Below are 25,280 nucleotides of genomic sequence, written 5' to 3'. Positions count from 1 at the left end.
ATTTATTTCTTCATAGGCTGAAGAAAGGAAACACAATAGGTAAGTTCAGCAAACAATAGATTGTAGGCAATAATGGATTGTAGACAATATTAGTTGAAATTACTGAGTATGATTGGGGTCCTTGAATTTCAACAGGTCTACCGTGAATAAAAATTAGTTGGATACAACATACAGTGGGGAAATAACCAGTTGTCCTAGACATAAAGACCAGTGAAGAATGTGGAGAGAGAATACTTTTGCTCCCTCTCTGATAACATTAGAACCTGGGGACATCCACTGAAGTTGGACATTGGAAAATCCAGGACAGACAAAACAAAGTACTTCACACACCGTCTCGCCAGAGTGGTGCATGCTGTAGTTATCTCTTGCTTGGTCTACTGCAATGCACTCTACGTGGGGCTACCTTTGAAGGTGACCCGGAAACTACAACTAATCCAGAATGCGGAAGCTAGACTGGTGACTGGGAACAGCCGCCGAGACCACATAACACCGGTCTTGAAAGATCTACATAGGCTCCCAGTACGTTTCCGAGCACAGTTCAAAGTGTTGGTGCTGATCTTTAAAGCCCTAAATGGCCTCGATCCAGTATACCTGAAGGAGCGTCTCCACCCCCATCGTTCTGCCCAGACACTGAGGTCCAGCACCGAAGGCCTTCTGGCGGTTCCCTCATTGTGAGAAGCCAAGTTGCAGGGAACTAGGCAGAGGGCATTCTCAGTAGTGGCGCCCACCCTCCCATCAGTTGTCAACGAGAAAAACAGCTACCAGATTTTTAGAAGACATCTGAAGGCAGCCCTGTTTAGGGAGGCTTTTAAGGTTTAATGAATTATTGTATTGTATTTTTCTGTTGAAAGCCACCCAGAGTGGCTGGGGAAACCTAGCCAGATGGGCAGGGTATAAATAAATTATTGTTGTTATTGTTATTATTATTACACAGCACATCCTTGACTGATGGATTACCTTTGTGTGAATGTGTTTCTTCCGCTTGATCATTCCACAACTCCACATTCACCATGGGACTGAGGAATCAGAGCAGCGTGGTTCAAGTGGCCGAGTTCATCTTAACTAGTTTTCAACTTCCTAGACACTTGGAGCTCTCCCTTTTTGTGGTGCTTCTGGTTGTCTTCCTGCTAACAGTAGCTGGGAATATCACCATCATCGCACTGGTATGTCTGGACCAGCGTCTCCAAACCCCCATGTACTTTTTGCTCTGCAACCTCTCACTCATGGAAGTCTTCTTTGTCACATCTATCATCCCCAAGATGCTAGTGGACATGGTTTCCCTGAGCAAGTCCATCTCTTTTTTGGGCTGTTTGGCCCAATGCTACTTCTACTTTGTCTTTGGCACATCTGAAACCATCCTTCTTGCTGTGATGGCCTTTGATCGCTATGTTGCCATCTGCAGACCACTGCGCTATGCCGCCATCATGAATGGATGGGTCTGCACTTATTTGGTCTTTGGCTGCTGGCTTGCGGGATTCCTTTCTCCTGTTGCCTCAGCCATTTTGCTCTATCCACTATCCTTCTGTGACTCTAATATTATAGACCATTTCTTCTGTGATTATGCTTCAATGCTAAAGCTTTCTTGTAATGATGTATATCTCAATCTGACTTTGGCTTCTGCCCTGTCCTCAGTGGTGCTCCTCAGTTCTTTGTTCGTCACTCTTCTCTCTTACATCTACATCATCGTCACCATCTTGCGCATGCACTCCACCACAGGTCGACAAAAGACATTTTCCACCTGTGCATCTCACATCACTGTTGCCTCCATTTTTTATGGCAGCTCAATTTTCATGTACTCTTTACCCAGCCAGGGACGCTCTCGGGATGTCCAGAAAGCAGTTGCTGTCCTTACCGGAATGCTTACCCCATTGCTGAACCCTTTTATTTATAGTCTAAGGAATGAGAAGGTCAAGGAGGCCTTCAAAGACTGTCTGAAGAGGAGGAAAGTCACACTGTGAGAAGAAGCTGTTTGATACATCCTTTCCTTTCTTCATTGCATCATCATGATTCAGTTTGTTCAGGCTGATTAGAATGTGAGCAAGTATGTGATGGACTGCTGGTTGTGGTGTTTCTTCTGGGAGGGGGGGGTGCAGCTCCTGTCTTTTAACTACTATATCACCAGCAAATGACTGCATGAACCTTGAAAATGCAAGATATCACTACATGTAAAATGGTTATAAATAGAAAACTGGGTAACTGGGTCTGACGGACAGACAGGTTAGCCTCCTGTTGAACCAGAAACCAATCAGTACTGTGTGGAGTATTGTCAAATTAGGTGAGTTTTGTTATCATATATGGCTTTTCTGACAGCAAATGTTTGTTAGGGCTTAGAGCACATAGATAGGGTGCAGTTCAGAGCCTGCTTAGGGCTGAATTGGAAGTTAGCTAGGCAGGGCAAGCCAGATCATTTTTACGAGGGGAACATAAAGATCTTAGAAGGGACTGGGAGAGTTTTACTGGTTGATGTTGGCATCCATCTGTCTCAAGAGACTATGTAGTGTGACCAGACCACTAATCGCTCTAGAAGAGATTGTTGTATTCAGGGAGAGGTTCAAAGTGTGGATTTTAATAAAGTTATGTAAAGAGTGAGTGAAACAATGAGCTGTGCCTTATCAGAGTAACCCATTAAGCTGTAACTCTCAACAAGATTATGTAAATAAAATTCTAGTTTTGTTCCAAAAGTGCCTCATCCTTACTTTGATCCTCTGGGAGGGGGATAAGTAGGTTAAAGTAACAGAGGTATAAAATTGGGTCAGGTGACAAGAAGGCTTGGGGGAGGGGGAATCAATAGAAATTATGTCATGCACACATACCCAATAAAGGAAGCAGATTCCTCCCCCCCCAAAAAAAACCCATCTTTTTGAGTGGAGGTTATTGTGTGCCGAGGTACCAAGATATCCCCCCAATAACTCACACATCACATGATATTTAAGTTTGAGGTTTTTGGCATTAATTTTGGCCACAACTTTATTTAAATACAACTGAATGTGAGTGGTTGCTTAGGCACTGGTTCTTGCCATCTGTCCCCCGCCTGGGACAGATCTGACTCCCACTAGCCTAGTAGGGGAGCCAGTAGGTGAACACCCTCTGGGAGAGATCGGGGCAGGGGCCTACACCCTTGACCTCATCCCTCAGATGCTCCCCGAGGCTCATGCGTGGCCCTGGCCCCTAACGGGGATGAACGGACAAACATGTAGAGCCCCAGGATTCCTTTAGAGGAATACCCCTAAAGGCAGCAGCAACCCTGAGGGGCAGGCCCAACCAAAATCCATACCCCTCCACCATCCAATTTGAACCAATGCCTAACCACCAACCTTACAAGTTGTGACTTATTGCAGCGTAGTAGGCAAAAACCACATGGCACCAGCCAATCAGCCAAGTGGCAAAATTCCTACCAGGCCCCTGATCCAAAACAGGCGACCCCATGACAGGCGCAGCAAGGTCAAGCAAAAAACACCTAAAATTAGAAGAGGGCGGGCGGGAGATTCATTGCGAGCAGCAAAAGTGGGGGGAAAGCTGCTCGCTAAGCATATTTAAGTGTAGAAGCTGTCAATCAATCATTTGCTACATGCTAAATTCCCCAGCAACAGCTCAACCCACCGATCACACATGTGGCCATCCAAACTGACCCGCCTCTCCAACCCCGGGATATCTTGTTAACCCTTCCGCAACCCATGTTTTACTTTAAGGGTAGAACCTGCTCTGTAGTAGTCTTTCCCTTGTCTTCATCACCAAAATGCCCTAGAATAGCAATAGATCTGGGTACTGTGAGGAGTGAAAAATAATGGCCAGGCTCCCAACACACTTGCTGCTGCCCCCCCCCCACTTGCAAGCTTGGTGGTGGTTGTGGATGGAGAGAGAAGAAGCTGTGGTAATGGCGAGCCCCACCCTCAATGAACTCTTCAAGATTCCCTTCCTGGATAAATTTTGGTGCAATGGTTCCCCCTCGATTTCTCTGTTCACAAAAATGAAGCATGTTCAGTATTGTTTCCTGCTGGGGTCAGTAAATGCAGCAGAACAGAACAGAACAGAACTTTCCTTTCCTCTCAGCCAAGGAAATGAAAATGGAACAACTTTACCCCTGATTTCAATATAATGATGGAATCATCAATTCCATCAGGTTTGATGGAATTGATTATTAAAGAATGAGTAAGTAGGGTTGGCATATGTTCATAATTTCCCATACATATCAAGGACGTATGGCAAGTCATTTCGGCAGTGTTGATTTTGCCGAATATCGAAAAATAGCTCAAAATAGCTAAAAAGCAGCTCAACAACTTTGGCCAAAAAAAAGTCTCGATAACTTTTTTGCCCAGATTTTTTGAAATATGGCAACCCTAGACGATAATAGCCACCTATGATAATCTTATGTAGCACCGCCGAGAGAAGGAGGATGGGGAACCTGAAGCCCAAGAGCAAAATTTGTAACTCTTCAGCCTTTCTATCTCTTCCATGTAACTCTCCCAAAGCCACAAGTCTCATTGACTCTGATTCACACCCCAAAGTGTTCTTTGCATGGCTATTTCACCCCATCACCTGCTATTCCAAATGCAAACACTTTAGTATTACTATTCCAATGCTTTGAGTCCATACTCGTGTGACCTTAGAAGAGAGAGAAGCAAGGATCACCATCAGCTCATGAGGGCTGAGACAGCGGTGTCCTAGTGGTGGTAGGACTGCATTTGTTGGGGCAGAAGTGGGATTGAAGGAGCTACAGGATTTTGGTAGCCCCATAGGTGTAGGTGCATTGCTGTCCTGACCAGCGGAGTGCCACAAATGGGTCAAAGTTAATTCCTCTGCACCCCCAGAGTGACCACTTGAGTGACCATTGTCTCCTACCTAGTATCAGAGAGCTGGAAGGGACCTCAAAGGTCATCTAGTAGCAGTCGTACAAACTTTCTGCTACTGCAGGAGATCTGCTGCCTCTCACCCAAGAAAAACAATTATGAACTGTCCTCGAACCATCTTGAATCCCCAGCAGTGACATTCTATGCATGTCTCCTCAGAAGAAAGCTACATTAAGTTCAATGGGACTTGCTCTGCAGCCCTGTGCATGTCTACCTGGGAGAAAGTCCTATTGAATTCAGTGGGAGTATCCTCTGCACTGTTAGTATTGAAAATAATAGAATAGAATAGAAAATAGAATAGAATAGTATTGAAAATAAAAGCTGTAAACCACATAGTGGGAATCTTCAACTCCCAATATCCCTTGACGTTGATTATGCTGATGGGCCGGCAAGATTTGGGAGTTCTTCAGCGTCTAGATGGTGACAAATTAACCACCCTGGTCTAAAGCATCCAACATTTTGCCTACCAACTCTTAATTGTTTGCAACCATTATTCCTTTGGGAAGCTCTCCATGAAATACAGAAAATGAAGACTTATGGGAATTTGAGTTTGAAACCACCAAAGAAGGCATCTCATCACATAGATATCCTATAGATACCAGGGACAAAGAACGGTGAGAATGAATGCCTTCTCTTGCTATTATTCTGTGCCCCGCACCTCCTGCTTTTTACTTTTACAGAAAGCAACACACAAACATCATCAAAACTCTCATAGAAATGCTCTGAAATCTGCATTGTTTCTTCATCAAAGAACACAACTTTTCTATTTTGGCATTTGCTTTGATTTCTGTTGTTAGATTTTGCTTTTTGCTTTTTAAGATAAAATTGCCAGGAGCTTACAATGTTTATTGTGTGATGGGATGAGATTTATGTGCTCTACTTTTTCATTTAACACATTTTAAAATGACTTTTTCTTCATATATTTACAGGCAGAAGAGAGGAAACACAACTGGTAAGTTCAGTACTTAGTGGGCTGTATCCAATATTAATTATACTCAGACTTGCCTCATTGAGATTAATGAGCACAACTAAGCAAGGTCCTTTAATTTCAACATGTCTACTGTGAGTAAAATTTGTGTGGCTACAACTTAATGTTTCCCTCTTGTAGCCTCTGAACTGTCACACTGCAGACTAATACAGAACTATTTATGTATTTATTATTCGTGGTATTTCTATGCCACCCCACAACTAAGGTTATCTGGGCAGTGTACATAAAAGTCTGTAGGTCGATCAATCCATAGATAATAAAGCACAGCAAAATTTAATCAGTAAAATTAAGCACAAGCTAGCCTTTAAAATACTAAAGCTGGAAGCTCAAAATCCTTTTTAAAAAGGACCCTAGATACGTTTTTATCCCTCTCTCATAAAAGTTGAACTTGGGGACATCTAATGAAGAATACAAAACAAAGTCCTTGTTCACTTCCCCCCACCCAACCACTCTTTTCTCTATACTTCTACATCGAAGTATCATCTGTGCTTGAGATATTTATCTCCTGAGTACATTGAGTTAAGTGCATCTACTTAATGAGTACCCATTGTTTATGTTTTTTAGGTAATGTTTATGTTTTTTAGGTAACTCCCAAATGTACAAAAACAACCAAACCACAAGCAAAGTCAATGAATTCATCTTGCTGGGCTTCTCGGTAGTCTGGCAGGTGGATATCGTTTTCTTTGTGGTGCTCCTTTTGGTCTACATGTTGACCATCACTGGCAACGTGGTCATCATTACTGCAACATGGGTTGACCGCCGACTCCACAGCCCCATGTATTTCTTCCTCTGTAACCTGTCCTTCCTTGATGCCATGGTGGCCACAGCCATTGCTCCCAAGATGATGAGGGACTTTTTATCAAAGAAGAAGGCCATATCCGTATCTGGGTGTATCTCTCAGTGTTATTTCTACTTCTTTCTTGGCACCACTGAATTCATCCTCTTGGCTGTCATGTCCTTGGACAGGTATGTTGCTATCTGCAACCCACTCCGATATTCCACCATAATGAATATACGCTTGACAATCCAGCTAATGCTTCTCTCCTGGTTTGGGGGCTTCTTTTCAGTCCTGTCTCCAATCATCATTATCTCTAAGCTACCTTTTTGTGGTCCTAACATAATTGACCACTTCTTCTGTGACATTGAGCCATTGATAAGACTTTCCTGTGCTGACACTGCCCTCCTGGAGATGATTGAGTTCTCCCTTTCGGCCATTGTGCTCTTGAGCTCTCTGATGCTGACAGTGGTATCCTACCTGTATATCATCACCACCATCCTCCGCATCCCATCCACGACAGGTAGGAAAAAGGCCTTCTCCACTTGTGCTTCCCACATCACGGTGGCCTCTGTCTTCTATGGAAGTGCTATCTTTATGTACATCGTGCCCAACAAAGGCTTTTCCTTTGGCCTCAAGAAAGCTGTGACCCTCCAAACCTGTATTGTCACCCACTTGTTCAATCCATTCATCTATACGCTGAGGAATCAGCAGGTCAAGGAGGTGCTCAAAGACACAGTGTCCAGACTCTCATGCACCACAAAGAAGCTGAAGACTAGCTTTCCAAGGAAGGAAGGGTAATCACCAGTGCCGGATACAACTTAGGGCCCCACTCTCTGGGGGGGGGGAGAAATTCACTTCTTAATTGTATTTCAGTTCAACAATTACTTTGATAAACTACATATTTTGTTATGTGCAAATGGCTTTAGCTACCTATTAGGTCCATAAATTACCATATAGCATATATTCAATACAAAAAAACAGTGACCATTTGTTGTTGACAAAGGACAAAGGGCCCCATTACCTTTAGTACCGTAGGGCCTCATCAGAACTAAATCCGGCCCTGATAATCATTGCCATTCAGTGGAGGATGAAAGAGACAATACTCATATATTGGAGACGGCACCCTCCTTCTGCCCAATAGCCTACTAGAACCCATGTATCCTTCCTTCCTTCCTTCCTTCCTTCCTTCCTTCCTTCCTTCCTTCCTTCCTTCCTTCCTTCCTTCCTTCCTTCCTTCCTTCCTTCTTTTTCCCTGTTACAGTCCTGAGTATGAAAAACATATTGAAACTTTCCTTACATGCAGGAAACATAGGAACTTTTAAAAGATTCCCAGATGTTTTGAGAATTCTATTCCAGACATTTAACTTACAAATGGTAGTTTTAGTTTTTTTGAAGCCTACTGCATATTAAGTCAGTGTGTAATAGAAGGAAGGGCCGCTTCATCAGCTTTCCTGAGAAATGCTCACCATCTCCCTCAACTATCACTTGGCAGCAGCCATTCCATAAGGCTACAACAGATGAAGGGGGGCGGGGTCTCACCAAGAGACATGCAACTTTTGGCCCCTCCTCTTTTCCAACTATTTCCATTCCAGGTGATTGTTATAAGGACTTTGTATCTAAGAACTAGTGGCTGATTGTCCTTTCCCCATCCTCCCTCTCAATTCGTGTGTGTGTGTGTGTGTGTTGTAACTTTTAGATTTTAAGTCTGAGGGAAATGACTATCTTATTTGGCTGAATTGCGAGTTTAAATTTTTCAAAGAAATAAACAATCACTATATTCCGTTGCATTTAGAAATCATTTAGTAGCCGAAGATGGCAAGTCATTTCTATTATTGGCTAATTTCATTAATTTTGCATGTTATAAAAACCATTCTAAAATATTCATGGGTTATTCTGTTGCCTATGTTGAAGATTGCAGGGCTAGGGAGTGGGGGTGGGATAAAATCATAGTTGAGTGTCATGAGGGGGGGGAATCACTTCCGAATGTCCTTTTTCCAGGTGGGGAATTTACCAAAAAAAAAAAAAAACATATACAATTTCAAAGGAAAAGCCCCATAAGATTAGAGCATCTTTAATATCATTGCCGCAGGACCAATCTTACAGGAAAGAAAGGGAGATTCATGGTACAAGCATACAAGATGTGTGTGTGTGTGTGTGTGTGTGTGTGTGTGTGTGTGTGTGTGTGTGTTTTCTGCTGCCAGGGAAGTTCCCTGGCTTTATTTACATATTAATATCTAAAACAATAAACTACCACTACTTTACAAAGAGACACATCTAGGAACATTTGTAAGTTTAATTACCAAAGGGATCTGTGAGGAGCATTTGAATTTCCTAGCTGATTGATTCAGCCTCCTGCAGGACCAGATTTAATAATAATAATAATAATTTTGTTCATACCCCGCCCTTCCCAGTCAAGACCGGGCTCAGGGCGGCTAACAACAAGAATATCAAAGCAAGCATAAAAGAAACAATTCAATTAAAATGCAGATTAAATACAATGTTAAAATTCAATTTTAAAATCAGGAATCTACAAGTGCAACATCATTTAAATATCTGTAGGATAAAACCTTAGGGGAGGGTAACACCGGGGTCAGACTGAGTCAGTCCAAAGGCCAAGTGGAGCAGCTCTGTCTTGCAGGCCCTACGAAAAGATGACAACTCCCGTTGGGCCCTAGTCTCTTTGGGTTTGATGAGGCCCTAAGCTACTGAAGATAATGGGAAGATAATATACGTCCAGCTGTCCTGTTGTCACTGCTTTTTTGTGTTGAATAGTATACAGTAATTTATGGACCTAATATGTATCTAAAGCCATTTGCACCTAACAAAATATGTATTTTATCAAAGTAATTGCTGAACTGAAATACAATTAAGAAGAAGTATATTAATAGTGGATTTTTTTGGCGGGTCCAAAGAGAGTGGGGCCCTAAGCTATAGCTTGCTTAGTTTATACGTAAATCTGGCACTGGCCTCCCGACAACTTAACATAACCCTGCCTGCCAATAAGAGTCAACATATATCCTGACATCCTTAAACTGGGAGACATTAGGTGATCTTCTGACAGGTTTAACATAATCAATTTTAGCTGTACTGCAGTGCTGAAGTTTTACATGGGTTTCCCTTGCCACCCCGCCAGGCATTTAAATAAAGTTCTCAGCTTCTTGTGCCTTCATGTGTTTGACTTTTTTTTGAAAACATAGCTGCCACCTTGTTTCCCTGGGGTAAGTTGCAAATGGGGAGTCTGGCTAGGGAAGCTCATTCTGGTGGAACAGGGGGAAGTGGCTCTGAGAGAAGTCTTTGATGCTTTTCACCAAGCGGGAAGGAATGTTCATCTTTAAAAAGCCTTAATGTGAAGCTATTTCTTTCTTTCTTTCTTTCTGGTCCCAGGTGTTAAAATTAGTCTCTTGAGCCATAACCTTTCAGCTGGCTGTTAAACGTATTTTCATATCAGAAGTCATGTTTGGATGATGCTCTCTCCAATCATACAGGGGTCTCGTGAAATGTGATACACTGTCTAAATCCAGCTCTCAGGGCATCCTGAAACTGTCTGTTCCTCAAGCAGTAAATGAATGGATTCAGGAGAGGAGACACAACAGTGTTCAGAAGGGCCACCCCTTTGCTGAAGTCTAATTCACTGGTGCCTTTTGGTTTTATGTACATGAAAATGCAACTACCATAAGTGATGGAGATCACTATGATGTGAGCAGCACAAGTAGAGAAAGCCTTTTTCCTCCCTATTGTAGATGGGATACGCATGATGGTGGAAATAATATTGATATAGGATGCAATGTTTATAGTCAAGGTCCCAAGGAGAGAAAAAGCAGCGGTGAGGAGAACCATGAGTTCCAGAAGACTTGTATCTGTGCATGCAAGTTTAATCAGAGGTCCAATGTCACAGAAAAAATGGTCCATGGCATTTGGACCACAAAAGGGCATTTGAAATAATATAATTGCCGGAGCCATGATAAGCAAAAATCCCCCGGTCCAAGAGCAGAGCACCATCAATGAGCAGGTTCGGCCATTCATTATGGTTGAGTAGCGAAGAGGGTTGCAGATAGCCACATATCTGTCAATGGACATGACCGCCAGCAGAGCAAACTCTGTGGTTCCCACAACCAGGTATAGATACACCTGTATGAAACAACCAGGTAGAGAGATAGTCTGTTGGCCATTGGCCATGTTGGCCAAAGTTTTCGGGAGGACGGTGCTGGTGAGCCCAATCTCCAAGACAGCAAAGTGTCGCAGAAAGAAGTACATTGGGGTGTTGAGACTGTGATTCACGAATGTAATTGTAATAATCACTATGTTCCATATTATTGTCAAAAGATACGTGCCTAGCAGGAAGCTAAAAAGCAATATTTCAACTTGTCGGTTATCTGTTAAACCCCAAAGTATGAATCCACTGACCATGGTGATGTTCTTCATTGTTAACATGCTCCTAGAAGTAAACAGAAGAGGTATCCAGATGGAAGATGGGCTGGAGAGAGAGAGAGAGTAGAGACTAGCCCAGTATGCAAAGGTATACATTATTTTAATTGTGTGTCTGGTCTCACCAGCTAAAGCTACGTGAGCTTGGAAAGTTGCCCAATATGTATTGTGACCCTCATGCTTAAATAATGCTGGTGGCTCCTCTGGTTCAGCATCCTGTTCTCACAGTGACCACTCGGATACCTCTGGAAAAGCCACAAGGTGGATCCAAGCACAAGAGCATTCTCCCCCTTGTAGGGTTCTCAGCCACTGGCATTCAGAAGTCTTACTGCCTCCAGCCATGTACCTTTAAGCCAGGACTGAGAAAGTATCTTGAGTTTAAAGAAACATATACAATTTCAGACTTCTCCATTTGGACTAGTGCTTTCCACATTGAAGAATGACCGTTCCCCATATAAAAGGGCTGTGCATTTTGTGCGGTCGTGCGTAGCAACCTGGGAGCCTCAGGCAGCCCCCAGCAGTTTGGAGGCTGGCACCACCTTCCCAGGCTGGATACCTGTGGTCTCTGCCCAGTGCCCACACAGCCAGCCGTCCAATCCGGCCGGGGGAGGTGTTGCCAGGGTGGGATTGGCCAGGCAGGAGGCGGTAACCACCCAGTGCCCACAGCAGAAGGCGAGACATACTTGGGAAGCAGTCGACGGCTCCAGAGCTTTTCCACCCTCCACTCCCAAAAAGTTAATGCTTACATTGCAGGTTAACCTCTTTTCTTCTGCAGGCGAACATGCACTCAGGCACTGCTACGACAAGGCCCCTGTTGAAGGGCCGTAAAGGAATTTCCCTGCATTGGCAGGTTTCACCTTTCCCGTAACAATTCGTCACAACTTTGGCAGTTGCAGGCCTTGGGCAGAATCCTTTAGACATTTACCAAAATGGGGGGGGGGGCGGCATGTGGGAGGTGAGCTATGTTCTCCAGAGCTAGCCCAACCCTCGTATATGCTGGATAACCCGGAAATTACCCAGACCCCCGGCTGGGGGGCTGGGAGGATAAACGCCCAGTGCCTGTGCCAGGGTCTCCCTACATCTGAATCTTAATAAAGTTGTGGCCAATTTTAATCCCATAGAACGTTGTCTGGTGTCGTTATTCCGCTAGGGGTTCTCCGCCTGACCACGCAAAAGTATATATGAATCTGAGCAAAGTGATGGATTAGAGGACATGCAATTTCACAATATATTTTCAATATATTTTCACCACACCAAACACAGCAAGATGTGTATTTCGCAGGCATAGTGTATCTTTGTCACTACAACCAATCAAGTTGTCCCAATGGTGGAAATACTTCTACCTGCACAACAGGACTTCCTCTCTCTGCACCTGTCCAAATCTGATCCAGAGGGTTTGGGGAGCCCACAGAACAGATCTAGGAAAGCATGAGGGTGCACAGAAAAAATAGACAAATCCTGGTGCAGAGACAGAAATGCTTAGGCTAATGGGATGGCTTTATTGGATCCAACTCCAAACTGTGATATTGTATCTCCTCCCTTTCCTGCCTTGTGGAGGCTAACAACTAAAAATGCATCAGTCAAGCAAAATTAAAACCACCATAGAAAGGAAAATACAATGTAGCATACAATTTCCCCACCAGCAATTTCTATATCCTCCATTCTTTCTAAAAGATTTTTTCTACTTCCTTACATCACTAACCAACAAACTCTGCAAATTTTATGCCATGTATTTATCCATTTCTTTGCTACCATGAAGAATCATATGGCATGCAATGTTACCCATTCAGGTCCTTGCATGAGAGCTATTCACTCTTTGAAGCTTATAGAGGCAACCACTCAAAGGCAATGGTGCAGCTTATTGTTCCTAAGCCAGCATTTAGCATGAGAGATGCTAGCTCTCACTTTATTAGGATACACCAGAGACATGAGCTTTGAGTCCCACTGCAACAAACTAATCTGGAAGAATATTTGTGTATGGGGCTCAGCTACTGAACTGAACTGCTGCAGTTTCTTGTCCCCAAGCCAAGTTATGCAGAAAGAAAGAAAAATCTGATGCAGAGTTTGTATATGTGGCTTCTAAGTGGCTGGTTACTATTTTGAGATCAATAGTTGTAATCCAGTAAAGAGGTGACAAGAGACCTTCGTTCCTCAATTATTGCTCCCCAGAAGTCGTATCTTTAAAATAGTTTGATGAAATTTGGTGGCATTTGTTCAGCTGGTGCCTTGCTTCTTTCCCAGTACTCAACACAAGTTTATAGTCCCCCCCCCATCCTTTCTCAATCAAACTATTCTCATCCTTATGCTAATCAATCAAACAAGAGTTAGTTCGTTCTGTTCTAGCCAGATTGCCTTAGCTTAAAGGTAATGGTAAAGGGACCCCTGACCATTAGGTCTAGTCGCTAACAACTCTGGGGTTGCGGCGCTCATCTGACTTTATTGGCCGAGGGAGCCAGCGTACAGCTTCCGGGTCATTTGGCCAGCATGACTAAGCTGCTTCTGGTGAACCAGTGCAGTGCACGGAAATGATTGCTAGGTTGGCAGGAGTTGGGACCAAACAATGGGAGCTCACCCCGTTGCAGGGATTCGAATCGCCCACCTTCTGATCAGCAAGCCCTAGGCTCAGTGGTTTATCTCACAGTGCCACCTGCGTCCCTGCCTTAGCTTAGATAGTGTCATATTCCTAACCTCTCCCCCACCCCATTTTAACAGAAGGCCTTTTGAAAATTAGGATTGCATTTATTTCTAGCTCTACTCTCTATTCTGTTTAGAATCCTGTACAGTTGAAAGAGACCCCAAGGGTCTTCTAGTCGAATGTCGTATAATTCCTTAAAGCATCCAACCTCTGCTTCAAAACTTCCAAGGAAGGAGAGTTCACCATCTCTGATAGAAATATGTTCCACTGTCAAAGCGCATTATCTTAATAAACGATAATGAGGGTTGCGGAAGGGCTGGGAAGAAGTCCCTGAGGTTTGGGGTGGGGGCTGGGTTGAGCCAGAGCTGAGTGATAGGGGGCGTGGTGGTAAAGCATGCTGCAGCATTTGATTGGTAGGCGGGCCCCTATATAGACTCAGTGTCTTTCGGTTTTGACCCACTCTTGCGAGTGTTTGAATCTCCCTCCCACCCGCTGCTTTTTCTGCAGGTTTTAGCCTGACATTGCTTTGCCTTTCATGGAGTCGCCTGTTGAAGGGGCCCAGTAGGAATTTTGCCATTTGGCTGATTGGCTGTTGCCACTTGGTTTTTGCCTACTGCTTAGCAAATTGTCACAACTTGTTAGGTTGGCGGTTAGGCTTTTGGTTAATGAATTTGGTTGGAGGAGGGGTATGGCATCCAGATGCCTACCCCCCTTCTTAATGTTGATCCTCATAGAAGTATTCCGTTAAAGGAATCCTGGGGCTCTGGTTCTAGTCCTTACATCCCCGCCATAGGCAGGGCTGGGGGGACATAACAGACCACGAGCCTTGGGGAACATTCCTGGTCAAGGGGGGGAATGCCTGGACACAGCTACCTCCTCTTCCATGGGGTGTTTACTTGACTTCCCTATATGCTTAGGGTCCTATCCCAAGTGCACAGATGGAGATGGTCCTGTCCCAAGCGGGACAGATGGAAATGGTCCTGTCCCAACAAGGGAACAGGTAGTTTAACCAAAAGCCTAAGCCAACACTCAAAATTAAAATGTATTTAAATAAAGATGTGGCCAAAATAATGCCAAAAACCCAAACCTAAAATAATGTGTGTGTTGTGAGTTATTTAGGGGAGATTTCTGTCAGCCTCATCACACAAACAGTTATTAGTGTCAGAAAGTTCCTCCTGGTGTTTATTTGGAATCTTATTTCTTGTAACTTGAAGCCATTGGTTTGGGTCCTACCCTCTGGAGCAGAAGAAAACAAATTTGCTCCATCTTCCATGTGACAGCCCTTTAGATATTGAAAGGCTGCTATTATATCTCCTCTCAGTCTCTGCTTTACCAGGCTAAACATACCCAACTCTCTCAACCATTCCTCATAAAGCTTGGTTTCCACACCCTTGATCATCTTGGTTTCCCTCCTCTGCACATGTTCCAGCTTGTTGATATCACTTTTAAATTGTGGTGCCCAGAACTGGACATAGTTCTCCAGGTGTGGTTTGGTCTGACCAAAGCAGAATACAGTGGTACTATGACTTCCCTTGATCAGCCTAACTGACCTCACAGAGTTGCTACAATGAAAACATGGCAGAGGGAGAGAGTCATGTATGCCACCTTGAGCTCCTTGGAGAAGACGTGCAATATGAACACAATTATAAATTAAGTACTTAAACTTGTTTGCCAATTATTTTTAGTGGTTTTTCCATAATTTTAACAAATGGTCACCAAATTAATACAAATTAATACAAATGCAACACAAATTTAAAAGCTGACTCCCCACAGATGTCTGTGAAAAACAGATCTTGCTTCCTCCCAGACCACATACACACATTCTTCCCTAACATGGCCTTGAACATTGCTGTCTGACATCTGGCCCCAGTAATAAACAACTCAGCCTCACTGGTGCTGTGTGCAGAGGGTGAAAATGGAACCCCTAGAATGTGTGTGTGTGTGTGTGTGTGTGTGTGTGTGTGTGTGTGTGTGTGTGTACATTTTCCCCTCTCTCACTGCCAATCTCCCAGGGGTACCCACCCTCACTTTTCACCAAATTTAATCCTTAATTTTACATACAATCAGCTCATTAATAAATAAACATAATAATCCATATCTCTTCTTCTCTGTCTGAAAGTCTCAGAAGCCATCAAGATGGAATGCACTGTGGCCCATCCTATCCCTTTCACTTTTCTTATTTCCAGCTTCAAGGGGAGTGGGCTGATAAAATCTCAGCAAAATCCATATCTCCTCTCCATCCCTCCCCCAAATTAAGAAATCTTCCTGCAGTCCATTCTGCTGATCCTCAGTAATTAAACATTTTGCCCCATGGTTTCAGTCTTCATAATCTCAATTCTAACTATGCCTATCCATCTCCAATGTGTTTGCCAACACTGGAAAATTTGATTCCTTATCTTTGATTTAATTTGCATTAATACCTCCACCATCTTGGAGCTAACTAACTATTGGTATGTGGATACCAGAAAGTTGGCAAAGATTAAAGGGGACCCTGTGCTTCAAAGGGCCATTCTTCTTTGATCTACATAATTGAATAGTTCATTACATTCTACATGAAATATTTAATACTTGATATCCTGTTACCTACAACCAGAATTGGCCTCCGCAGTCACTTACAGACACACCATTAAGACCATAGTGGAAAAATGTCAAACTCCCTACAAGAGCTGAATGGTTACTGAAATTGACAGAATATGCAGAATTAGCCTCTCTTTTGGAAAGAATTAGAGACAAGCCCAGACAGGAGTCCATTCTAGAATGGGATACTTTTAAGAAACATTTGAAAAGTAGATGCAATTTAAAAATGGTAGTAGCCTTTGAATGATTTCTGTAAATAATACATATGAAGGAAAATGATATTGAAATAGAAAAAACAAAGATTTTTTTACAAAACAATAATGATAAGATGCATATTATAAAGGAAAATATGGAGAGGACAGGAAGTCATAGGTTCATGTAGAAAACACATAGTTGAAATTGTATGTATATTTTGTGATCATTGATACCTTTGTTGGATTGACGGAAATGAAGATGACTACATGGTGTATATATCTGGAAAACGAACAATAAAGCATTTAAAGGGGGGGGGATACCATTTTCATGGAAGACAATTTTACTCAGCTACGAGTGATCACCAAGGAATGTACAGCTGGTAGTCTGATTATTTCAGAACTTTATGCTCTCTGATGCCAAAATTGATTTGGAGTTTGACATTTTCCACACACTGTATTCACCCATAGATTGTATTCCATCCTTGAAGTGTTACTGGGAAGCCAAAAAAAGGTCTGATATTCATGTTCAAGCTGATGTCAGTCCTATTCCAAATCACCTTGGGGACTTGCAAAGTCCAACGCACTGTCTAAACCCAGCTCTCAAGGCATCCTGGACCTGCCTGTTCCTCAGGCAGTAAATGAATGGATTCAGGAGTGGAGACACAACAGTGTTCAGGAGAGCCACCCCTTTGCTGAAGTCTAACGTACCAGTGCCTTTTGGTTTTATGTACATGAAAATGCAGCTGCCGTAAGTGAGGGAGATCACTATGATGTGAGAAGCACAAGTGGAGAATGCCTTCTGCCTCCCTGTGGTCGAAGGGATGAGCATGATGGTTGAGACAATGCGTATATAGGACACAATTGTTATGGCCAAGGTCCCAAGGAGAGAGAGCAAAGCGATGAGGAAACTGAGGAATTCAAATAGAGTCGTGTTTGCGCATGCAAGTTTCATCAGTGGCCCACTATCACAGAAAAAATGGTTGATGGTGTTTGGACCACAAAAGGGCATCTGAAAAAGGACAACTATTGGAACTATAATGAGTGCCAAGCCCCCTAGCCAAGAGCAGAGCACCAGCAGTGAGCACAAGTGATCATTCATGATGGTTGGGTAGCGAAGAGGGTTGCAGATGGCCACATACCTGTCAATGGACATAACTGCCAGCAGAAGGAACTCTGTGGTACCCAGGATAAAATACAGAAAGCACTGTGTGAAGCAAGCAGGCAAAGAGATGGTCTTCTGTCCAATGGCCATGTTGATCAATGTTTTAGGAATGACAGAGGTAGTGAACCCAATCTCTAGGACTGCAAAGTGTCGAAGGAAGAAATACATTGGGGTGTTGAGCTGGGGATTCACCCGAGTGATTATAACAATCACAGCGTTCCCCGTTATTGTCAAAAGATACATGGGAAAAAGAAGGGTGAAAAGCAAGATTTCAACTTGCCGGTTGTCCGTAAAGCCCTGAAGTATGAATTCTCTCACCATAGTGCTGTTCCTCATTTTGGGCACATTCCTATAACTAAAGTGAATAGAAATCATTCATTAGTATCAATGTTTAATAAACTATACTGAGCAAGTGTTGCTTTTCCTTTCCTGGCAATCAAGTCAACAGTGCTGTGAATGATCAGGTCCCAAGGAGAAAATGGTATATTAAAAATCAATTTCATTTAATATTCCATAAACAGGAACACAAACGTATTTGTGATGGAAATAAGGCAATAATTTTTTAAATATAATTCTCCCATTTTTGACACAGGATGTAATTTTATAGTACATCATTTGGAAAGCAATTTTAAAGCACAGTTAAAATTGTTGGCAGTCATTCTGCAAAGAAACAGAAAAGATGATTGTAACTTTAAGAACTGTTTCCTTAAGTTCTGGGTGTAAGTTCTGAGCTGATTAGTTACAGCTGGTGACGAGTAGGAAAGGAGGAGAAGTGGCAGTTTGAATTTGCCTGCAGGGAAAGAACACTCACGCGCTTTAAGTCTGTTGTTTTTGTATAGCTACAATAAATCCTTTATTTGAGTGTTTAATGCCAGTCTCGTTGTCTCGTGGTTCTGCCATCTGCCATCAGAGAAAACCCACCTCCAATAAAAACAACGAGATAAATTAAAATAAAACGTACAATATCCCAGACAGTGATGTCTGTAGCCCCAGTGGTCTCTAGAAAGTTTTTTCCCCTTCTTTACCACACAAAACTTTGCAATTTAGGACATGCATTTCTTTGCAAAATGGAAACACCCTATGAGAAGCAATGGTGCCCACTCTGTTCTTTAAGGGAGTCAGAACAAGAGCTATTTGCTTCTTGGTTGCAACCTCACCTAGGCAACAATACAGCATGAGAGATATTAGTTTGTTTTCCCACAACAGGGACATGAGCTTTGCTTCCCAAAGGAGCAGGAAAAAACTGCTGAACATTTGATGTAAGAGGCTACTGCCATACTACTGCAAGCTTCGATGGAAGGGTCATGGTCCATAGGGCTTCTACATGGCTGGTTACTATTCTGGGGTCATGAGTTGAAACTATTGTGCTCCTTCCTCCCCCCCCCCATTATATAGCTACCCCACCTTTCTTCCAAGGAACTAAAGGTGGTATACTGTATATGTTTTTGTCTTCCTCAGTTTTCACGCAACAAGCCTGTCAGGTGAGGTGGGATGAAAGGCAGTGACTGGTCCATGAATACCTGGTGAGTTTCATGGTCCCTCAACCCTGATTTCTGTCATTGAATAGCTCTTGACAATCAACACAGAATATTCAGTACTTGACATTATTAACTTGAAGGATTTCCTTGAAGGAAATCCTGTGTTACTGAAAGGCGAGGTTTATCCAATTGGTTGCAAGGTTTACATAGGTTTTTGATGTTTGTGCTGATGTTTGAGTTCAATCGCCTTGAGTTGCTACAAAACCCAACATGCAGTCCAAAGCCAGATTGCAAGGCACCCTGTCTGTTCCTCAGGCAGTAAACAAATGGGTTCAGAAGGGGAGGCAAAACCATGTCAAGAAGAGGCACTCCCTTGGTAAATGCTAATTTACCTGTGCCTTTGAGTTTGATATAAATGGAGGCTCCAATACTTTGGCCACCTCATGAGAAGAGAAGACTCCCTGGAAAAGACCCTGATGTTGGGAAAGATGGAGGGCACAAGGAGAAGGGGACGACAGAGGACGAGATGGTTGGACAGTGTTCTCGAAGCTACCAACATGAGTTTGACCAAACTGTGGGAGGCAGTGGAAGACAGGAGTGCCTGACATGCTCTGGTCCATGGGGTCACAAAGAGTTGGACATGACTAAACAACTAAACAACAACAAAATAAATGGAAATGCAACTTCCGTGAGTGATTGAGAACACTGTGATGTGAGAAGCACAAGTGGAGAAAGTCTTCTGCCTCCTTGTGGTCGATGTGTATGGTAGTGGAAATAATAATAATGTAGGGCACCATATTTATTGTGCATATTTGCTTTTGCTTCCGTTTTTTGTTTCTTGCACATTAATACAATTCCCGTGGAAAGGTCTTTGGCTGATCTGCTCCTGCTGCCCCCCCCATTCCCCCCCGACAAGACCACAAACCCACTCTCAGCAGCCCTGCCACTCCCATCCATATATTAAATAAATAAACAAACAATAATTTGTTGTTTGTGTTTTAGATAGTGTCACGGACTGGTTGGACACAGGGAAGAAGGCTCCGAGCCAAGGGATTGGTGGTGGGATGATGAGTAGTCAGAGGGAGAAGCAGCAGCAGACTGGGAGGAGGTGTCAGAAGCTTGACATGAACTCGCTTGCCGCAGAAGAACATTAAGGACAGGCAAGAAGTCCTACCTCTGTGGTCTATGTGGGGAGTCTGTGGCAGAAGCAGAAACAAGAGAAGAAGGAAGCCAAGAGGAAGAGATTAGTCAGGCTGGTGAAGAGGCACAGGTGTCTCCCCCCCCCCCCTGCTGCAACAAGCTCCCCTCCCAACTGGTCTCGCAGATCCAGGAGAGGCATGAAGAGGGCAGAGGAGAAGTTACCATCATGCCAGCATAGTCTCAGGTTGCTTGGGTAAAACCGTGGAGAAGAGGAGACTTAGGTGGGGAGATGGGGACCTTCAGTCTCAGCAACTACCGATATTTCATGGGGCAAGACCTGACAGAGATGAGCTGCTGTGCTCAATAGGCCTGACACTCCTGCTTTTGCTTAAAAAGAGTTAACACCAACTTGTTAAGTGTGATTTACTTCTGGCACGCTCCTGTCAAGATAGTGGCATTGCCCTAATTCCCTTTCCACCACATTTTGACAGTAGCTTTGCATTTTATTTCCAGTTTTGTTCTTTTTCTATTGTCATTAGTATTTCCATGTGTGGCTGTTTGTGGGTCTGTGTGAATGCAGTGTATATTATATGCTCAGTGTACAAACACTACAAATTCAGTGTGGCATTTCAGGTGCAGTGTGTGTGTGTGTGTGTGTGTGTGTGTGTGTGTGTGTGTGTGTGTGTTTAGAACAACAACAAACTTGAAGATACTTGTCTATAATTTCATGGAATCATAAAATATGTACAATTGGAAGGACCCCAAGGTGCATCTAGCCCAACCCCTTGGAATGCAGGAATGGCATTCAGCCTCTGCTTGGAAACCTCCAATGTCCAATGAAGAAGAGTCCACCACCTTCAAAGGGAGTCTAGTCCACTGTGAAACAGCTCTTACTGTCAGAAAGTTCTTCCTGCGGTTTAGTCAGAATCCCCTTTCTTGTAACTTGAAGCCAATGGCTTGAGTCCTAGCCTCCGGAGCTTGTGGGGGGGATATTGTTCCATCTTCCATATGACAGCCCTTAAGGTATTGGAAGATGGCTATCATATCTCCTCGCAGTCTCCTCTTTTCTAGGCTAAATATACCCAGCTCCTTCAACTGTTCCTCGTAAGGCTTGGTTTCCAGATCCTTGATCATCTTGGTTGCCCTCCTATGCACATGTTCCAGCTTGTCAATATCCTTCTTAAATTGTTGTGCCCAGAACTGGACACAGGACTCCAGGTATGGTCTGATCAAGGCAGAATAGAGTGTTGCTATTGCTTCCCTTGATCAGGACACTACACTTCTGTTGCTGTAGCCTAGGATAGCATTACCTTTTTTTGCTGCTGCATCACATTGTTGACTCATATTAAACTGGTGGTCTACTAAGACACTTAGATCCTTTTCACACATACTAATGGCAAGCCAGACACAACATAGAAAATCACCCTCACCCACCAAATATACATTCATACATTTGAAAGATGGGCAGAATAGCAGACATCCCAACCCTGGAGGTCTCTGCTAACGTCTCCAAAATGCCGCTGTCCTGCTCAGTTAGAATGGAAATGAGTGAAATTTAATCGTGGTTAGGGGTCAGAGTTACATACTCTGAGCCAATGGCATCTGTAGTCTATGGAACTATGTCAATCACTACTTTTTAAATATCCACCCCACTGTTTGATTTGTGGGTTCTCAATTTGATCAATGCTTCATGAACACTCATATTTCGGGAGGACGGCCTTGGGTTCATACTAAAATGGTTCCACTTGATCCTGGAAGATGAGGGTTCAAATTTCCACTCAACTATGAAACCCATTGTGTGATATTGAGCCAGTCATTGGCTCTCAGCCGAACCCTACCTCACAGGGTTGTTGTGATGGCAAAATGGGAGAGGGCGAAACCATGTGTGCCACCTTGGGCTCCTTGGAGGAAGAGTGAGATGTAAATATACCATGATTAATTACTTAATTAAACCCAACCATTAGAATCTCAGATCTAAGCACATCTCGTTGTCAGTAGAGCATAAGATTCTTAAACTCAGAGTTGTGGGTTCAAGCCCCACATTCGTCAAAAGATTCCTGCATTGCAAGGGGTTAGACTAGATTGCAACAATTCTATGATCTCTAAGGTATTTGCCACTAAAGGGCAAGTTTATTCCTCAGCTCTGATCATCCTGCTTGATTTGCCTTTGCTAAGTGGTTAAACCACTGAGCCTAGGGCTTGCTGATCAGAAGGTCGGCGGTTCGAATCCCTGTGATGGGGTGAGCTCCCGTTGCTTGGTCCCAGCTCCTGCCAACCTAGCAGTTTGAAAGCATGTCAAAATGCAAGTAGATTAATAGGAACCGCTACAGCGGGAAGGTAAACGGTGTTTTCATGTGCTGCTCTGGTTTGCCAGAAGCGGCTTTGTCATGCTGGCCACATGACCTGGAAGCTATACGCTGGCTCCCTCGGCCAATAATGCGAGATGAGCGTGCAACCCCAGAGTCGGTCACGACTGGACCTAATGGTCAGGGGTCCCTTTACCTTTACCTTTAAGGGCTGGAATCGTGCATGTCAGGGGCACTCAGATTTGAGGGTCAGATGCAGCCCTCCATAATAATAATAATAATAATAATAATAATAATAATAATAATAATTTATTTATTTATACCCTGCCCATCTGGCTGGGTTTCCGCAGCCACTCTGGGTGGCTTCCAACAGAAAAATGAAATAAAATAATCTATTAAACATTAAAAGCCTTCCTAAACAGGGCTGCCTTCAGATGCCTCTCTAGCTGGTCCCCAGGGCTCTCCCCAGTCACAGATCTTTTCCTTGGGCCACATCCTTCACTCCCCCTGCTCCACAACTTTCATGAGTGTATCTGCCTACCTGGGAGGTATACTTGAACTCTGATAATGTCTCTTGCTTGCCTGGATATGGGTGTTTAAAGGTGTTTAGGTGTGGGAGTAAGTGTAGAAACTAGTCTCCTCCACAAAGGTAACATTTTCATTAATTGCTCCACCCACCAACCAATTGGCCCCACCAACCACTGGTAAGGTACCCAGAATGTAATGTGGACTCCATGCTTAAATGAATCTCCCAACCTTGGTCTAGGTTACTGAATAGCACCTGGCATTTAACACTTGGTATCCTGTTTATGTGTAGCTGAAATTCCTCTGTGATGTGGACATTCTATACTCTTTGATGTGAACATTCTATACTCTTTGACACCAAAATTGATCTGAATTTGTTTGACGTTTGATGTTTTCCAAACACAGTCTTTGTCAGAATATGGTACTCTCTCCGCGCAGTGTTACCGATAGGCACGGATAATATCTGATTTTAAGGTTTCAGCTGATGGCAATCATCTTGGCTTCTGATGAAACCCAACACACTGTCTAAATCCAGCTTTCAGCGCATCCTGGACCTGTCTATTTCTCAGGCAGTAAATGAACGGATTCAGAAGAGGGGACACGATCGTGTTAAGAACAGCCACCCCTTTGCTGAAGTCCAAAGTACCAACACCTTTTGGTTTTATGTAAATGAAAATGCAACTACCATAAGTGATGGAGACCACGGTGATGTGAGAAGCGCAGGTGGAGAAAGCCTTCTGCCGCCCAGTGGTCGAAGGGATGTGCAGGATCGTGAGGACAATATTGACGTAGGAAACAATGTTTATGGTCAAGGTCCCAAGGAGACAGAGTGCGGCGATGAGAAGAAATCTCAGTTCCAGGAGGCTTGTGTTAGCACACGCAAGCTTCATCAGTGGTCCACTGTCACAGAAAAAATGATTGATGGTGTTTGGGCCACAATAGGGCATCTGAAACAGCACAGCTGTTGGGACCATAGTAAACAGCAACCCACCAACCCAGGAGCAGAGCACCAGCAGTTTGCAGACCCGAGCATTCATCATGGTGGAGTAGTGAAGGGGTTTGCATATGGCCACGTACCTGTCAATAGACATGACCGCCAGAAGAAGGAACTCTGTGGCTCCAAATGCAAAGTACAAAAAGGTCTGCGTGAAGCAACCAGGTAGCGAGATGGCTTTCTGGCCAGCGGCCATGCTGGCCAATGTTTTTGGAATGATAGAGGTGGTGAATCCAATTTCCATGAAGGCAAAGTGTCGGAGGAAGAAATACATTGGGGTGTTGAGCTGGCGATTCACCCGAGTGATTATAACAATCGCAGCGTTCCCCATTATTGTCAAAAGGTACGTGCTAAATATGAGGGTAAATAGAAAGATTTCAACTCTCCGGTTGTCTGTAAAGCCCGAAAGTACAAATTCTCTCACCATGCTGTGGTTCCACATTTTGGGCACATTCCTACAACTAAAGTGAATAGAAAATCAACCATTTTTTTTTCAAATCCACTTTAAATATATTTTGCTACTCCATTTTGATACCTCCCCCCCAAAAAAAAAATCAGGTCAAAACTGTTGTGAATAATAATATGCCTCACATACAATCAGTTCCAGGTGGAGACTTCAAGGGAGAAGAATTGAGATTCAGCTGTCTCTGTGTTAGCTCGCCCCTGACAGAAGATAATTTTGTGGTGCTTAATAATAGTCAAAGAGATGGGCTGACCTTTAATCACTCAGGAAGAGAAGGGGGATTCGTGAGCAACCTCAAATGCTTTGATTGAGGCTTTTTATGCTTTCTGTGCCTGGTGCCTCAGACAAAAGTTAGAATGAGCTGGGAAACTGAGGAGTCACATAAATACCTTCTCTAGGAAGAAAGACCCACACCCTCCCTTCTTTAAACACTTCTGGGACAAGGAAAAGTATAACTTGGAGAGACCCCTCTATCTTCCTAATGTCCACCTCATCAAGTACAGAGAGCACCGGTGGTTCTGAAGCAGCTAGAGGGGGAAGAAGAGACTCGGAGGGGGAGATAAATCAGAGTGAGGAACAATGGGAAAGCTCGGAGGTGGAGGGATGCAGGCAGACGCTTAGGAATGCTGCAGAGCCAGGGAACTGACTGCTGAAGGAGGAAACTGAAAGGGCGTCGCTCCTTCCGGCGCCAGAAATGAGGAGAGCACTGCAACGCAGGTCAAGGGGGTGGCGTTTTGGGGTGCCCAGACTACTTTGCAGGCGTAGGAA

At 43.6% G+C, this 25,280-nt stretch overlaps 5 protein-coding genes across 5 annotated transcripts; 2 read left to right on the top strand and 3 right to left on the bottom strand.

Annotated features, from left to right (window-relative positions):
- Nucleotides 1-1,010: 1,010 nt before the first annotated feature.
- Nucleotides 1,011-1,958, top strand: LOC118095708 (olfactory receptor 6M1-like). The gene has a single exon (XM_035136939.2). The coding sequence runs from the start codon at nucleotides 1,011-1,013 to the stop codon at nucleotides 1,956-1,958; it is 948 nt and encodes a 315-aa protein (XP_034992830.2).
- Nucleotides 1,959-6,430: 4,472 nt separating this feature from the next.
- Nucleotides 6,431-7,411, top strand: LOC118095709 (olfactory receptor 6M1-like). Its single transcript, XM_035136940.2, has one exon. It carries the CDS (start codon nucleotides 6,431-6,433, stop codon nucleotides 7,409-7,411), a length of 981 nt encoding a protein of 326 aa, XP_034992831.1.
- A 2,679-nt stretch (nucleotides 7,412-10,090) lies between these two features.
- LOC118095710 (olfactory receptor 6C74-like) lies at nucleotides 10,091-11,044 on the bottom strand. The gene has a single exon (XM_035136941.2). The coding sequence runs from the start codon at nucleotides 11,042-11,044 to the stop codon at nucleotides 10,091-10,093; it is 954 nt and encodes a 317-aa protein (XP_034992832.2).
- Nucleotides 11,045-16,997: 5,953 nt separating this feature from the next.
- Nucleotides 16,998-17,942, bottom strand: LOC118095711 (olfactory receptor 6E1-like). The gene has a single exon (XM_035136943.2). The coding sequence runs from the start codon at nucleotides 17,940-17,942 to the stop codon at nucleotides 16,998-17,000; it is 945 nt and encodes a 314-aa protein (XP_034992834.2).
- A 5,604-nt stretch (nucleotides 17,943-23,546) lies between these two features.
- LOC118095712 (olfactory receptor 6C74-like) lies at nucleotides 23,547-24,491 on the bottom strand. Its single transcript, XM_035136944.2, has one exon. The coding sequence runs from the start codon at nucleotides 24,489-24,491 to the stop codon at nucleotides 23,547-23,549; it is 945 nt and encodes a 314-aa protein (XP_034992835.2).
- Nucleotides 24,492-25,280: the final 789 nt, after the last annotated feature.

This window comes from Zootoca vivipara, chromosome 13, assembly GCF_963506605.1.
Source record: "Zootoca vivipara chromosome 13, rZooViv1.1, whole genome shotgun sequence".
Classification (NCBI taxonomy): domain Eukaryota; kingdom Metazoa; phylum Chordata; class Lepidosauria; order Squamata; family Lacertidae; genus Zootoca; species Zootoca vivipara.
Note: the sequence above shows the minus strand (reverse complement) of the source record. Positions and strands in the feature narration are given on the sequence as shown.